The sequence below is a fragment of the Morone saxatilis genome, unplaced genomic scaffold, assembly GCF_004916995.1.
Source record: "Morone saxatilis isolate NCDOM2014 unplaced genomic scaffold, NCSU_SB_2.0 Contig20, whole genome shotgun sequence".
NCBI classification, from domain to species: Eukaryota; Metazoa; Chordata; class Actinopteri; family Moronidae; genus Morone; species Morone saxatilis.
Window position 1 is genome coordinate 21,407,443 of NW_023339763.1, and position 14,224 is coordinate 21,421,666.

Consider the following 14,224-nt stretch of genomic DNA (forward strand, 5'->3'; position numbering starts at 1 on the left):
CTGCCCCGACAATCACTACTGCTGCCCCGACAACCACAACTGCTGCCCCCGCAACCACAACTGCTGTCCCCACAACCACCACATCTGCCCCGACAACCACCACTGCTGCCCCAACAATCACTACTGCTGCCCTGACAACCACAACTGCTGCCCCGACAACCACCACATCTGCCCCCACAACAACAACTGCTGCCCCCACAACAACAACTGCTGCCCCCACAACCACTACATCTGCCCCGACAACCACTACTGCTGCCCCAACAACAACAACTGCTGCCCCAACAACAACTGCAGCCCCAACAACAACAACTGCTGCAATGACATCCATGACTTCTAACCCCACAACTATCGCTAGCAGTCTCACTACGACCATTACAGCTCCGACCACCAAGGCTACTGCCCTAAAAACTGCCACCAATGGCTTTATGCCAGGGGCCATCTCAGTCAAGTGCAGGGTTGCTGCCATCACTGTAACAGTTGCCAAGGATTTTCTTCTGAGCACCAATATCAGGGAGAGCGCTCTGTATATAGGCATGTCAGAATGTGGCGTCAACGGAGGCAATGCCACCCATGTCCAGCTGACCGTGGCCTGGGATGAGTGTGACACTACGATTGTGCATGTGAGTTTTTTTTTTCATCTGACAAAGTCTTGCATTTGAGAAACTTTGGCATTTTCTTATGCTTTTATTGAAACACCTTAACTATGAAAATAACACAAACTGCTTGTGTCACCTGGTGTTTTAGAATGACACTTACTACATGGCATCTGTGACCCTGTTCAACACCATGGATGCCACCTCACCCAATGCAACAGTGAAGGTACCCAGAATACGTCTGGAGGTTCCCATCATGTGTACCTACCTGAAGAGCAAGCTTATCTCCGCTGACTTCAGCCCCATGGGGTACGACGTAGATGTAGAACTTTGTCAAAACATGTAATGAACAAGTGGTTTTTAAAAGAGCAGCTACACTGCAGATCTACAGTATATTATGGAACGGAAATGTGCCTAATTGCTTTCTTGCCAAGAGTTAGACGAAAAGATTGATACTGCCCATTTAATCTGTACGGTATGTGTAATTGGAGCCGCAGGATGGTTAGCTTAGTTTAGCATACAGATTGGGAAGGAGGTAAACAGCTAGCCTGGCTCTGTCCGAAGATAACAGAATCTGCCTATCAGCACCTCTAAAGGTCACTAAGTAACCAGAAACTAATTGTCATTTTTACACTTTTTTTACAGATTAAACGATCTAGATATAACATGTTATTTTTTATTGTTTTGCAGTGTGTTCTTGTTGTGTTTATAGCTGTATATTTTCCTGTCGCCCGTTCCCAGGTATGACATGATCAAAGATATCATCATGGGCTCCGGGTCGTTCCAGGTGACAGTGCAGCTGATGAATGGTACAATGCCTATACCCCACAACTACAGCTTGTCCCCTGAGGAGGCTGTGGTGTTGGAAGTCAGCCTCAACACCTCCTCAGAGCAGATTAAAGTAGTTATCAACAAATGCTGGGCCACTCCCACCCAAAACCCTGCAGACATCTCCACCTACGTCTTCCTGGACAACAGGTCTGCTTCTACCGACTGTTTCTATTACTATTAGTATTTCAGCTAGCTACTATAACTGATACATTGTCTCTCACTTTAATTATAGCTATTCCTCATTATTGTATACATATGACTGTTACCATCAATCTTCACTTGACGAACATATGGGGTTCTGATTTCTAACATTCATATATTGATATTTCATTTCAAGAATGTAAAATTTTTTCTTGTGATAAGGGGATGATTATCTTGAAAAGACAAAAGGTATTTTTGTGAAGAATCAAGGTATCAAAGAAATATATTCATCATTTTACACAAGGCTGTATGACGAAATGTAAGTTTGTAGTTCCTTTATGCTACACACATAGAAAAAGATAATGTAATTCACATAATAATATAAAAGATAAATAAAAGACAGTTATTCATATTCATATATGTATACACCCAGGAAACAATCTGGGGGAATGTAAACAGCAGCAACAAAGTAGTGATGATAATATATATATATAAAATATATCAAGATAATGATTATCTAATGATTATTAGATATCAGATGCAGGCAAAGACCAAAAGAAGAAATTGCGGTTCAGTTTCTCATCAGATCCTTTTTTTTCTGCTCCCGCAGCTGTTCCCTGAACCCATACACCAAAGTGTTGATGAACGGAAACTTCAGCACGTCTCGTGTGTCCATACAGATATTCTCCTTCGTCAAACTGAATGTGATCTATCTGCACTGCCAGGTCCAGATCTGTGTACACATTGCATCAGATAGCTGTGTGCCTGTGAGTGCATCCTATTCGAAACAATAGGATACCACCTTGAGGCTCCTATAGAGTGGATGAATATAATTCCCCCACTCTGACTGAAGCATCTAGTTGTTCGAGTGTTAAAGAACTTTGCGTGTGTTTTCTTGTAGGACTGTCTACAAAGAACAGCTCGGTCTTCAAACACAATAGGAACAGCTTTCGGTTCTTCTGGGCCTCTGCTGAGGTTAGATGTTGGTGAGTCTGATGGTGAGTACTTTCAAGCAGAATAACAATATGGGTGGTTCAGCTGCGCCTAAATTTGACTCAAAAATGGTGTTTAATTCCAGCTGAAGTGGGTTTTTTATTCAATGTCGAAGATAGCAAAATGAGAAGTTGCCATGCTTCTTTTCCATATAAACTTAAAGGACCCATGTGTAGGATTTTGTGGCATCTAGCGGTGGAGTTAAAGATTGCAACTAACTGAATACCACTCGCATATGTATTTGACGACCTGGGAATGAGAACAGGCTGTGAAGTGTATAGGAGAAACTACAGTGGCTGCAAAAGGTCCTATCTACAGCCAGCGTTTGGTTTGTCTGTTCTGGGCTACTGTAGAAACACGGTGGTTCAACATGGTGGGCACCATGGAAGCGTGACCCATGGCATAAGTAGATAAAAATGGCTCATTCTAAAGTAACAAAAACCCAATGATTCCTATATTCAAGTTATTATATACTGATGAAAATCTACTAAACCTACCTACCTATGGATATTATATTCCATTTATGCCAATAGATCCTCCAAATGTTACACACTGGACCTTTAATGTCAGGACATTGGACAAACAGACTTTAAACTCAAAAAATGTGTTAAAAAAAGAAAAAAATCACAATTGTGTGTACTGATTTGTAATGATTTACCTTGGAATATATTCTTGCAGAGTCCTTGGAGGAAGGAATGAACACTCTTCATATAGTTGGATTCTCCTGTCTCGGAGTTGGCCTATCGCTCTTCTTCATCGTCGGTTTCATCTGCCTGTTCTACTACCAAAGGAACCGCATTGGACACTACAACTTCAGTGTCAAACCCAAGCAGGAGAACTTCACCTACCTTGTCTTTAACACCTAAGGGTGCAGCAGCAGCCACAAACAAAGTCACAGAATTGGAAAAGATCAACATTCTTGCAGCAGCAGATACATTTACTCTATTACAGTACAGCTGCCACTGAGTGGCACTGTTGCACCATTCACATATAAATTCTTACCAAACCAAACTGCAAACCATTGCACATTAAACACTGAATGTATAACTTAAAGTGCAGATTATATTTATATTTCACCTGCCCCCTTGACGTATATTTAAGATGTTAAAATTATAGAGTAGTTGTACACTGGAATGTCAAATAGGGTGACTATGAATATTTAATGAATATTTAACATTAAAGACTGAATATGTATGACTTGTTAAACATTTGAAACTGTCTTAAAAATGTTAAGCTACATTTTGTCTTTAGTTCATGCACAAACTAAATTACATGGTTTACGTAAAAATATTGCAATGTAATGAGTTTGCACTAAACTTGCTTGTATTGCTTTGTGGAAATGATCATGTTCATGTAGTCAAATATGCTTAAAATACAGAATCTGCAATACTGGTCAGGCACAGTTATCACTTTATTTTCTTTTAGCTGCTATTTTTCTACAATTACACTCTTTGTATTTGCACTGTTTGTTACACATCTGAAATATTTATTCCACTGTCACTTGAACAAACTGTTAGTGCTGTAAGTGGGGTAACAATAAACACGTCCTGTTGAATGCAGACACTTGGGGGCGCTGCTGACACAGTTCTTTAATCTGTAAAAACAAGGCAAGATGGCTTCCTGCATGCATAGAGATGACATGTTTACAGTTTACAGAGGACAGCAAAAGAACATTTTCAATTTTTTTTGGTTTGGATGGACCATGTTCGTCCTTTAATCAGATCAGGGTTCAAGAAAAAGATCTTGAGTAAGCCTTTCTCAGTCGAGCAGAGCTGAAGAGGAGGATCTTTCCCCCTCATTTCCCATAATCCCACATTGTTGACTACAGGGTCATAAATGCAGCCCCTGGATCGACGACGAGGGGCTGAATACTAAACAGGAGAGGCTTTCTCTTTGAGAGGAGGTCCCTGGAGACCTGTGGTGAGGGAGGACTTACTACCATCTGGAGGGCTGCACATGCTCCGCCTCCTAATTAACCCATTCAGCTTCACTGTCTGAGACCTGGCAACCTGTCTCTATGGCAACAGCCCAGTGCAGCTAGGGATGGAGGGGGTGATAGATTGAGGGAGTGAAGTAGGGAAAGAGAGCAACAGCCATCAAATAGGAGAGAAAGAGCGGGGAATCATTTCAGTTTAAAAGCATGAAATCGGATGAAATGTGTCTCTTTATCTCTGATGTGAAACAATTTCTGTATTCAGATTCTGTGATGCACATTTCTGGGCTACAGCTTTAGATTTCCTCTACTTCTTTTAATGAGTGTTTTGGTGCTGTGTTTTGCTGTAAACACACACACAGTTGCCACAACTACTAACAATCCCCGAATTTTAAATACACAAAGCAACTGTCCAGGGAGTGATTCCTGAATCCATAAATCAGGCACTGAGGATTGGGGGTGCACTAGAGGAGACATGAGTTTTCCCACTCTGTACGTCTAAATACCGGAAAGCAGCCTCAGCCACATCCCTCGTAATGGCTGCAACATGATCTGTGTCTCCACCGTCCTTCCTCTTTCCTCCCCCTCTGCCTCACATCCGTCTCTGTGTTCAACCAGGTCAGGGCTACTCTGAGACACAGTCATTCATCATGCTTCATGCTCTCTGTGTGTGTGTGTGTGTGTGAGCAGGATATACAGGGATCTCCAAAGTCTTTTACTCACACAGGTCATTACTAATTAAACATCCTTATTGTGTTTTTATAGAGCAGCCCGGGACCTTCCTCCCACCACCTGGACGGTGTAATGGACTGCAATATGAGCAGCGTCATTGTGCTGGCTACGGATTGTTATAAAATCTCAGTCACCTCCTGACTTTTGCTTGTCACTCGGTTTCATTAATGTATTTTAGCATTTCAGTGTAACAAAGTACATTTACTCAGGAACAAAGCTGAGGTACTTGTACTTTACTTGAGTATTTCCATTTCCAGGCTTGGGAAGTAACAGATTACATGTAAATAAATTATGTAATCTGGATATGACAAAAAAGGTAACTGTAATCCATTACAGTTACACAAAGAAAAGTTGTAATCAGATTATAGTTACATTTAGTCAATTGACACATTTTTAATGCTGAAAATGCTTCAGTTTTTTTGTTTGCATTTTCTTTTCTGAAGTCACTCTTTTCTCTCGTTTTTATTTTCATATTTTGCGTTGCTGTAATCCAAAAGTAATGGAAAGTAATCAAAATATGTTACTTTAATATTGTGAGACTTGGATTAGGTTACTAATATATAAACTATATTTTTTTTATTGGATTACATTTTACAAATAACCTACAAAACCCTGTCCATTTCATTTCACTTCCTACTTCTGCTCCACTCCAATTCAGAGAGAAACATTCAAATATACTACTTAATCAAGATTTTCCAAACAAAATATATGATGACAAGGTAATGAATTGTTATACATTCAACTAGCCAACATTATACAGTAAACACAGTACATTTTGTCTCACAGGTCCAGTTATTTCCTAATCATTTCATTGGAATTCCTTGAGATCTCTGCAATTCAAATTAATTATAGGTTAAGTCATTTGTGTTTAGTTAGTTGTGCTGTTTTGAAGGAATGATTGATTCTTACTGACAAAACGCAGTAACTACACAAACAAATATTTTGACTGCCCAGCCAAATGCATTATAGGTACAACAGTGGTTATGTGCTTATTAAATATGTATTCTGTATTCGTTATTTTCATGGTATAAAAAACATGACCAATTATTTAACCTAACCTAACCTAACCTAACCTAACCTAACCCATAATGCAAATACAGCACTCTGCCTTTGTATTACCTTAAACAGATATAAAGGTTGTGCAAGGCAGAGTAAAGTAAGTACAGTCTTCAGTGTCTTCTTCCTGAGAAAATCTGAATATAATTTGATTTCTTACATTATATCTGTGTTTTATATTGATTGCAAGTTTAAAGGGTTGAAATAGATAAGTAATTAATAACAAAATCAATCAGTCAAGTATTATTTTGTGAGGTTAAGATTGCTCAAATCTAGGTTAATAAGTGTGAAAATTGTCTACTTATATATATTATATATAGATATTCAAATACAGTTTTCTGTATAATCTCTTTCCAGGAACCTTTAGATAAATTTATAGTTACATATCAGTTCCTTTCGAGGAAATTGCAGGAAGTTATGGGACCTGTAAAAGGAAATAAAATGCGGTTTGCACATTAATGCAATAAGTGTCACAGCAAAAACAACAGTGATAGAAATGCAATATAGAGCTCTGACTGGCATTTCTCTTTCTACCAACAGATATGAACAGTGTAGAACAACAGAAAGATTGGTGATCCATTCTCTTCACACTGTCCTCTTTGGATTTTGAATAATTTGTGAGTATTTGATCAAGATGGCTGACTTGCTGATCGAGGCTGACAGATTGAGTGTTTCTTGGGCACCAGTGCTATGATGAGACCCCATATCTGAAGCTCACCTACGCTGTATGTGTACAACACAATACATTGTGTTGTTTGTATACATGTGAGGAGATATGAGCATAATCATATATATAGTGAGGAAGGGAAGCCTAATTAATCAGAAAAAACATGAACTGTGACAAGGAAACAGCTTCTCTACACCAAAACCTCAAACCAGCTCCCTCGATCCCTGTCCTGCTTCTTCATCACTCTTTCCCTTACGCACTGGACTGTAAGCCATAAATGAAATATGAGTACCTGCTTTATACAGGCACCCAAAAAGGTTGCCAAAAATTGCTTGTGCTTTTTAAGGAAAGTAGGGAATGCATCGATCTTTCCTTTGTGTTGCTGACATGGACATCAGACAGGAGTGCACAGTGAGTCCTAGTTTTTGTCCAGCAGGGATACATGTCGTTGAACAAGGAGAGTTGTTTGACAATGGACAAGCTTTCTATTTCCAGGCTTGTTGTTTGTCGGAATAAACATGACCTGGGTCTTGAACCTCAGTACATGTACAGACATGTGTCCATAGAACAGACGGCTGTCTTGTCAGATTCATAACCTTGTTCAAGGATTTTTCACAGATGGTTACTGATTAAAATGTAAATATTTTTGACTGGGGTGGCACAAGGGGGGCACTGATTTATGCAGGTGGCATGAAGTATGTGTCATTCCCAATTTATGCAATTCCAACACATTTTAATGGACTTCAGTATGCAGAAGTATTCCCAACATGCTAACACGGAATGGTTGGTAACAATGGATGCTTTAGGTCATCCAGTTTCATATGATACCAGGATCTTCACTCTAGCTTTAAAACGGAGCCCACTACACCCTCTGAAAGACAGTGTGGGAGGCACTTCGGGTGACCAATCAGTTTTCCAGTGCTACCCCAACCCCCCCTCTGGAAACACCCCCGCCCTCCATACACTTTTTAAAATAGTGTTCCACCGATTTAGCATTGCACTGCTATAACGTTTCTGGACATATGATGGACAGTGTGTAACTAAAAGCAGCAGAACCAGAATTACAGTCTTTTTTATTCTACACATTCCTCATTAAAAAGCTAATGCCTACATTACCCAGAATGCAACATGGCTGCTGACAATTCGGTCAGTGATCCAGGTGTGTGCTAGTAGTTGCTAATGTAACTTCGAGCAGCTAGCCTCAAGCAGAGATGAGGAGAGGGCTACAGCGGTGTGGTTAACTCACTTCGGTCTAACTCCACATGTCCAGAACTTTTTCATTTTCAAACTGGTAGTCTTTAGCCCCATCGATTTTTTGAGGCAGTTTCTCAGACTTTATACAGCCCACCCCAAATCGTATAAAGAGACTTTGATGTGTTAAATCGGTGGAGTTCTCCTTTAAAGACATAGAGAAATACTTGGCTTTGAATAATGTTTGAATAATATTTATATTACTCCTCAACATGTGTGTTTGGAAAAAACATGTTTGAATTGATTTTTTTAAAATAATTTTGGAAAATATACCAAGGACTCAGGTTTCCTATTACTAGTATTGTAACTCTTCAAACGATGAGTTCAATAATCATTCATGTATTGTTTTTCAGTGTTTCTATCACACAGTGACCTTTGTCATGCACTTAAGCTTAATGGACCGTTAAAGTGTCACATTGCATCCAAATTTAGGAGCTGTGTGCTTATGGTACATGCTAAACTCATCCTCACTTCACACCATACAACCCCCCTATTTGAAAATGACTGACCATACAACAAAAACTACAATACAGTATGGCAATCTGCAAGTTATGCTTATTTATTTACACTAAAACTGATAAATGTACAGTACAGTTTTTGTAATTGTTGTATAAGCACTTAATGGTGTGGTATTTCTAATATTATTGACATATTTGTTTTAAAGAAATTGCATGAAACCAGAAAAAAATGATGTAGCACCTTTGCAATAATGACATTGGTCAAACAGCAGTGAGCTTAGAGTCAAAAGCTGTCTCAAACATGCGTGTTTCAAATATGTGGGCTCCCTCTTGGATAGCGGAGTTTTTTTTTTGTGGGATTCACCTCTTTTCCTATTCCAACTTAGTTGCAAATACTAGACATTTACAGTACAGAGTAGCAGTCTCTGTATAAGGTGTATCTGCCTCTGCAGAACTAGTCAGTCTGGTTCCCATCTAGGGCAAAGCGTACGACTCCGCTGCTCCTCCGAGGTTCGGGTCTCTCCAGCAGTGGCTGTGGTTCTCCTCCAGCAGCACCCTGGGAATGATGATGACTGGGTCGGAGAGGCTCGTCTTTAGCATCTCTAGAAGGCAGCACATGGTTAAGGTACCAGAGAAGAAGAAGGAGACAGAAAGAAACACAGGATGAGGCATTTCTCTCAGGCGAACAACAAGGCATTGGGTTGAGCTGAGCACCCTGTGACCGCTCATTTCAGAGGACAATGTCAGGCTTCTGTTTTAGGGATGAAAACTGAACAGGAGACAACGGGGCTTCTTTGCCTGTTTGCTTATCACAAATATTACATAAGAATGCCTCGAGGCAATCTTGATGGAATCAAGTGACTTACAAATCATGTAATTCATAGCTAAGTTAGACTAAAAATCATTGTTAAGGTCGTGCACATGCAAATTGAAGCTTTTGGTTTCTTTCTTATGTTGCTTTGGACAGCTTTGCACGTTGATCAATACAGGGCATTGATTTCAACCCATACTCTGACCCATTCGATTAGTCACAGCGACATTACGAACTACAGGATGCCAATAGCGCAATGAGGGTCTCGGGGTGTTCTGTGAAAAAATTGCTACAAGATACAGTAAAATAAAAATAAAGTAGCAGTACAAGATAGAGTGAAGATCAACATGCACTTACAATTTCCTTTGAACAGTCCCTTTCCAAAGCAGAGCCGCTTCCCTCATTCCATTCATACTTACCCTTCATCTTTTATCCAAGCTAACACTCAGATATTCTAGGTATAGTGCAGAGTCTAGATCAAATTATTAAACATAACATCAGATTGCAGGTCCAACAGAAAACAGTGGCAGCATGCTTTATAGATTGAGAATGAAAAAAACAGTATGAATCTTTTACCCAGTGATGCAGAGTGCTTCAGTTTATAGTGTGACTACATGAGTGACCTGCCTCATAAATGAGCCGAATGGGGATCCCCACTCTCCTCCCTGGGTGGATAACTCAACAGTCATGCAGTTTGTTTTAACCATGAGGAGTGGGTGCATTACAGGAGCTCACAGAGGTTCGAGGATGGCTGGAGATGACTGGACTAAAACTGAGGCCTCCTTAAGAAAAGGCACCTTAAGGAGCCTTACATGTAGGGTGTGACAGCAGGCAGTCAGACAGCCCCATTCAACCCCCACCCCGACTATCCTAGTGTCCATATGGAAGAGAAATACAAAGGAGCTATGGCCGGAGGAGTAGACCAGAGATAATGTGGTGGTTCACCAGAAAAACAAAACTGTGCCACTGTAATAGAAAACAAAAGTAAATCACAAGTATGTATGAATGGGAATGAGTGGCATTTGTGATTGTGGTCTATCTATTTTCGCCACTCAGGTGATTGATTACCTGGGATTGGGTAGTGCACAGCCCCACAGGTGTTGCTTTAGAGTCTGCACCCAGCCAATATCTCGGATTGGCTGGCAGAGTTGTATGTAGTGGTACTGTTTTAGCACAACCCTTCAAATGAATCAGAATGTCACTCATTAGCACACGACAAATTGGACACAGCATCATCCACATGTGACAAAAACTCTAACCATGACACCCAACTAAGGATGAGAGAACAATGCAAATGTAATATCACACATTTGTGGTTGTTCTTTTGCATAAAGCAGCATCATTTGTACATTGTACATTAACTCTGAGGCCTAAGAAGCACATGACATCTTATTTTGGAATAAGTTTCTGGACATCCTTTGACATGCATATTGCTCTATACATTGGAGGAGTTCTTGGAATATATTAGAGACAGGATGCAAAAATAATATATTCTTCAGTTTTCACATGAGGGCAACATGCAGGGCCTGCAGAGGATGTCAGAGCTCATGCCAGAATGCGGAGCAAGTTGTGAGAGCAAAATTCTCTTCCATGTGGATTTATTTAATGTTGTCTGTCTCACAAAGACAAACAAGACAAGGAGAACAGACAGATACCTGCAATCGCTAATCTTTCACCATTCTTCTTAACAAAAGAAAAGCAAGAAGACACTGCTTTTTCTGCTTTTTGAATTTATTTGTAATGGTTCATTAAATATGAGCAAGCAGATAGAAACACAAGCACGTCACAGTCATTTTTTTTGCCCAAGACATAACTTTCTTTACCATACTTTTTATCCTTATTTACCTAATAATCACAAAGATAGCACAGGGTGTGTGGTGTGCTAAGCACCGTTTACATTTACTGCCCCTACGAGCCCCCTACCTTGTGTTACACAACAAAGGGTCCCCCCAACCAAAGGCTGCAAAATGCTAATGAGTCGGGCCCTCATCCCTGATGGGGCACGTGCTCAGCTTGGATAGATATGGCGGTACTGGTCATGGTTGCTGTCTCAGACACCACAGATAATAGAGACAGTACAGTTTCCACTCAGAAGGGAGAGAAGGATGCTGAGTGGCAGAGCTAATGAGAACAGTGAGGCGTGTGTGGGGGGTGGAGCACAATGATGGGTGGACCCGTGACAAGACTGTACAGTGCTCTTCTAATCCAAAAACAAAGACTTGAAAAAATGGTGTCTCTCTCTATATATAATATATATGCTAAGACTCAGAGAAAGCAGCTGGATGCTTTGGACCAAGTGCAGACCCAGCCAACATGTAGCCCTGCTATAATATATAGACAGATATAAGCTATATATACAAGAGAGGTTATAATTAGTTTGAACAGATAAACAGTTACAGTACAGCTTATTTTATGTTCCCTTTTTCTACACGTCACTGAGGAAATTTGGATGAAACTTTACAGCTTGTTTTGGTTTGCTTTGCTGGGTACCTCTTACACACAAACATGGTAGCAGCTGGTGCGGATCTAGAGAAATATGGGGTGGCAAGAAGATTTCACAGACTTTACAGGAAATATATGCTGATCACAGACAATCGCATCTATCAATTTTGCTTGGAAAAGCCCCTAAATAAAGTATTTGAACTCAAAATTATTGTGGCACATTAGTAAAGCATTAAAATGGTGGCATTAGAAAGTTGCTATATTTCCAAATCTTCAGTCATTTTTTAAAATGTATGTCCTTTTTCTTTGAACTTAAAGCTTTAGTAGGTGATTCACTATTCACTATATCCTGACAGTAGAACATGATACAGATAATCTGTGAAACAATCAGGTTTCTTGTAGTGCTCCTAATGACATCTGCAAGGATCAACCAGGCCTGAATGAAAACAACCAATCAGAGCAGAGAAAGACAGAAATATGAGCAAGCAGATAGAAACACAAGCACGTGCCTTGAAGATAGTTGATTGTTGAGTCTCATTCCCAGCTTCTATATTGGATGTCCTGGGAATGAGACTCAACAATGGACTACCTTTTTAGCTCTGATTGGTTGTTTTTGTTCAGGCCCGGTGAATGTTTCAGCACATATGAGTAAAAGTTATTTTTTATAAAAGTTACCTACTGCAGCTTTAAGCCACTAATCACTTTTCCTAAAATGTGGCCATGACAGATCATTCAATTAATTTCAGTTTTTAACATGTTTTTTTTAAAATCCATCTTAATTATTTGTTAAATTTGACAGTATTTGTCACCACACTGGGGTGCCACCCCTCTAGATCCGCCCCTGGGTAGCAGCACCATGGTAAACTTGTCAGACAAAGCAAAGGTAAATCCAATGCGGAATCAACATTTGTAAAATGAACTCAACCTCATCAAACCGACATACCTTATACACTTTAGGCCTAGAATTTGGTTAAAACAAGTAGAACAAGATGGATTCAGTAACAGAGAGTGATGAACAATGGAGTCCAAAGCAGAAGCAATTACACTTATTATTACATCACTATACCCTTATTGTGGTGTATTCAAATAAAAGATGGTATTAACAGATTTCATTTATTATTTATTTAGAAACGCTTTGTCCTTGTAAAGAAAAAGAAAAATGTCACAAATGGCAGTGAATTGTTTTATATTTATATTTATGATTTATTTGCAATGTGTCTCTGTGCTTCATCCATACAGCTCCCTCTTTAAAGGTAATGTGAAGGTGCAATATGAGCCGTCTATCATCCCATGGCAGTCTAATCATATTGGTTATGGTCACCCTCGGCCGAGTGCATTTAAAAAAAGCCAGAAGGAGGTGTGTGTTTGAGTGCATGCTACTGCAGCTGCATAACGTCTGTGAATGTTTGCAGAGGGCTCAGTCTCGTTAATAAAGACCCCGTTGGAGGTGATTACACTGAGTTAGGCTATTGAGATTGACAGGCTGTGTGCTCGGCAGACAGGATCGGACCTCGACCACTCAACACAACATTTTCCAGCTCCGCTGAACTCATCTCTCTCTGATTCTGAGAAATGTTGTTACTCTAATGTTAAATGTCATTACAACTGCACGACAATATTATTTAATTCAGTGGGAATACTCATCAGCTATGCAAATGACTGGTGTTGAATGCATAATCAGTTTAGTGTGACCCAGATGGTTAGTTGGCAACAAATTGGGTGTTACAAAATAGCACTGAGTGAAGAAAAAATACCACTGTATTAATGGGTTTTACATGAGCGGAGCAAACTCTGAATGGGAGAACATGGTGTCTTCCTTTGGATGAACTGAAAACAATTTTATGTAGCCGACAACAGTTCAAAACGAGACATTGGATTACAAAATCACATTTGACAAAGTGTCATCATTGTGATATCGGCCAACAGGGACTTTGAGCCCTGTGAGCTCTACGATAAACAGAGAACAGCAGCAAAAATGACAGAGCAGGTACAAAACAAGCCGTGGATCAGACACCGATGGCTAACCAAGCGGGACATTTATCAAAGATTTTCAGATTTGCTGTTAATTTAGCAAGAGCAGAAACAATATCCAAAGTGCCAATTTGATTATCTTTTCTCCAAAAAACAAAATGATGGGGGGGGGGAGAAAAAATCCTTGATAAACTCAACAAAGCAATCTGCTGGGTTGATCAAAGCCAACCCTTCAGATTTGCTTGTCGGTGGGCCCATGCAACAAGAGCCATCCATTGGCTAGCCAGGCAGCCAGTAGCCATGGCAACCTGGAGATGGAGGCGAGCAGAGTGTGTGTGTGTGTGT

At 40.0% G+C, this 14,224-nt stretch overlaps 2 protein-coding genes across 2 annotated transcripts in view; one reads left to right on the forward strand and one right to left on the reverse strand.

The window, feature by feature from the left end:
* The window catches only part of umodl1 (uromodulin-like 1), a 15,240-nt gene extending 11,146 nt beyond the window's left edge, over positions 1 to 4,094 (forward strand). Inside the window, exons 13-18 of the mRNA XM_035666515.1 lie at positions 1 to 620; positions 745 to 902; positions 1,335 to 1,571; positions 2,176 to 2,332; positions 2,467 to 2,563; positions 3,237 to 4,094. The exon at positions 1 to 620 is cut by the window's left edge and continues 2 nt beyond it. Coding sequence (XP_035522408.1) covers positions 1 to 620; positions 745 to 902; positions 1,335 to 1,571; positions 2,176 to 2,332; positions 2,467 to 2,563; positions 3,237 to 3,424 — 1,457 coding nt within the window. The 3' untranslated portion in view covers positions 3,425 to 4,094. The remainder of the gene's footprint in view (positions 621 to 744; positions 903 to 1,334; positions 1,572 to 2,175; positions 2,333 to 2,466; positions 2,564 to 3,236) is intronic.
* Positions 4,095 to 8,794: 4,700 nt separating this feature from the next.
* map6a (microtubule-associated protein 6a) overlaps positions 8,795 to 14,224 on the reverse strand; it is a 19,591-nt gene continuing 14,161 nt past the window's right edge. The window contains exons 2-3 of the mRNA XM_035666927.1: positions 10,535 to 10,645; positions 8,795 to 9,257 (exon numbers count right to left, since the gene is read on the reverse strand). Of these exons, the coding sequence (XP_035522820.1) occupies positions 9,110 to 9,257; positions 10,535 to 10,645 (259 nt within the window). The 3' untranslated portion in view covers positions 8,795 to 9,109. The remainder of the gene's footprint in view (positions 9,258 to 10,534; positions 10,646 to 14,224) is intronic.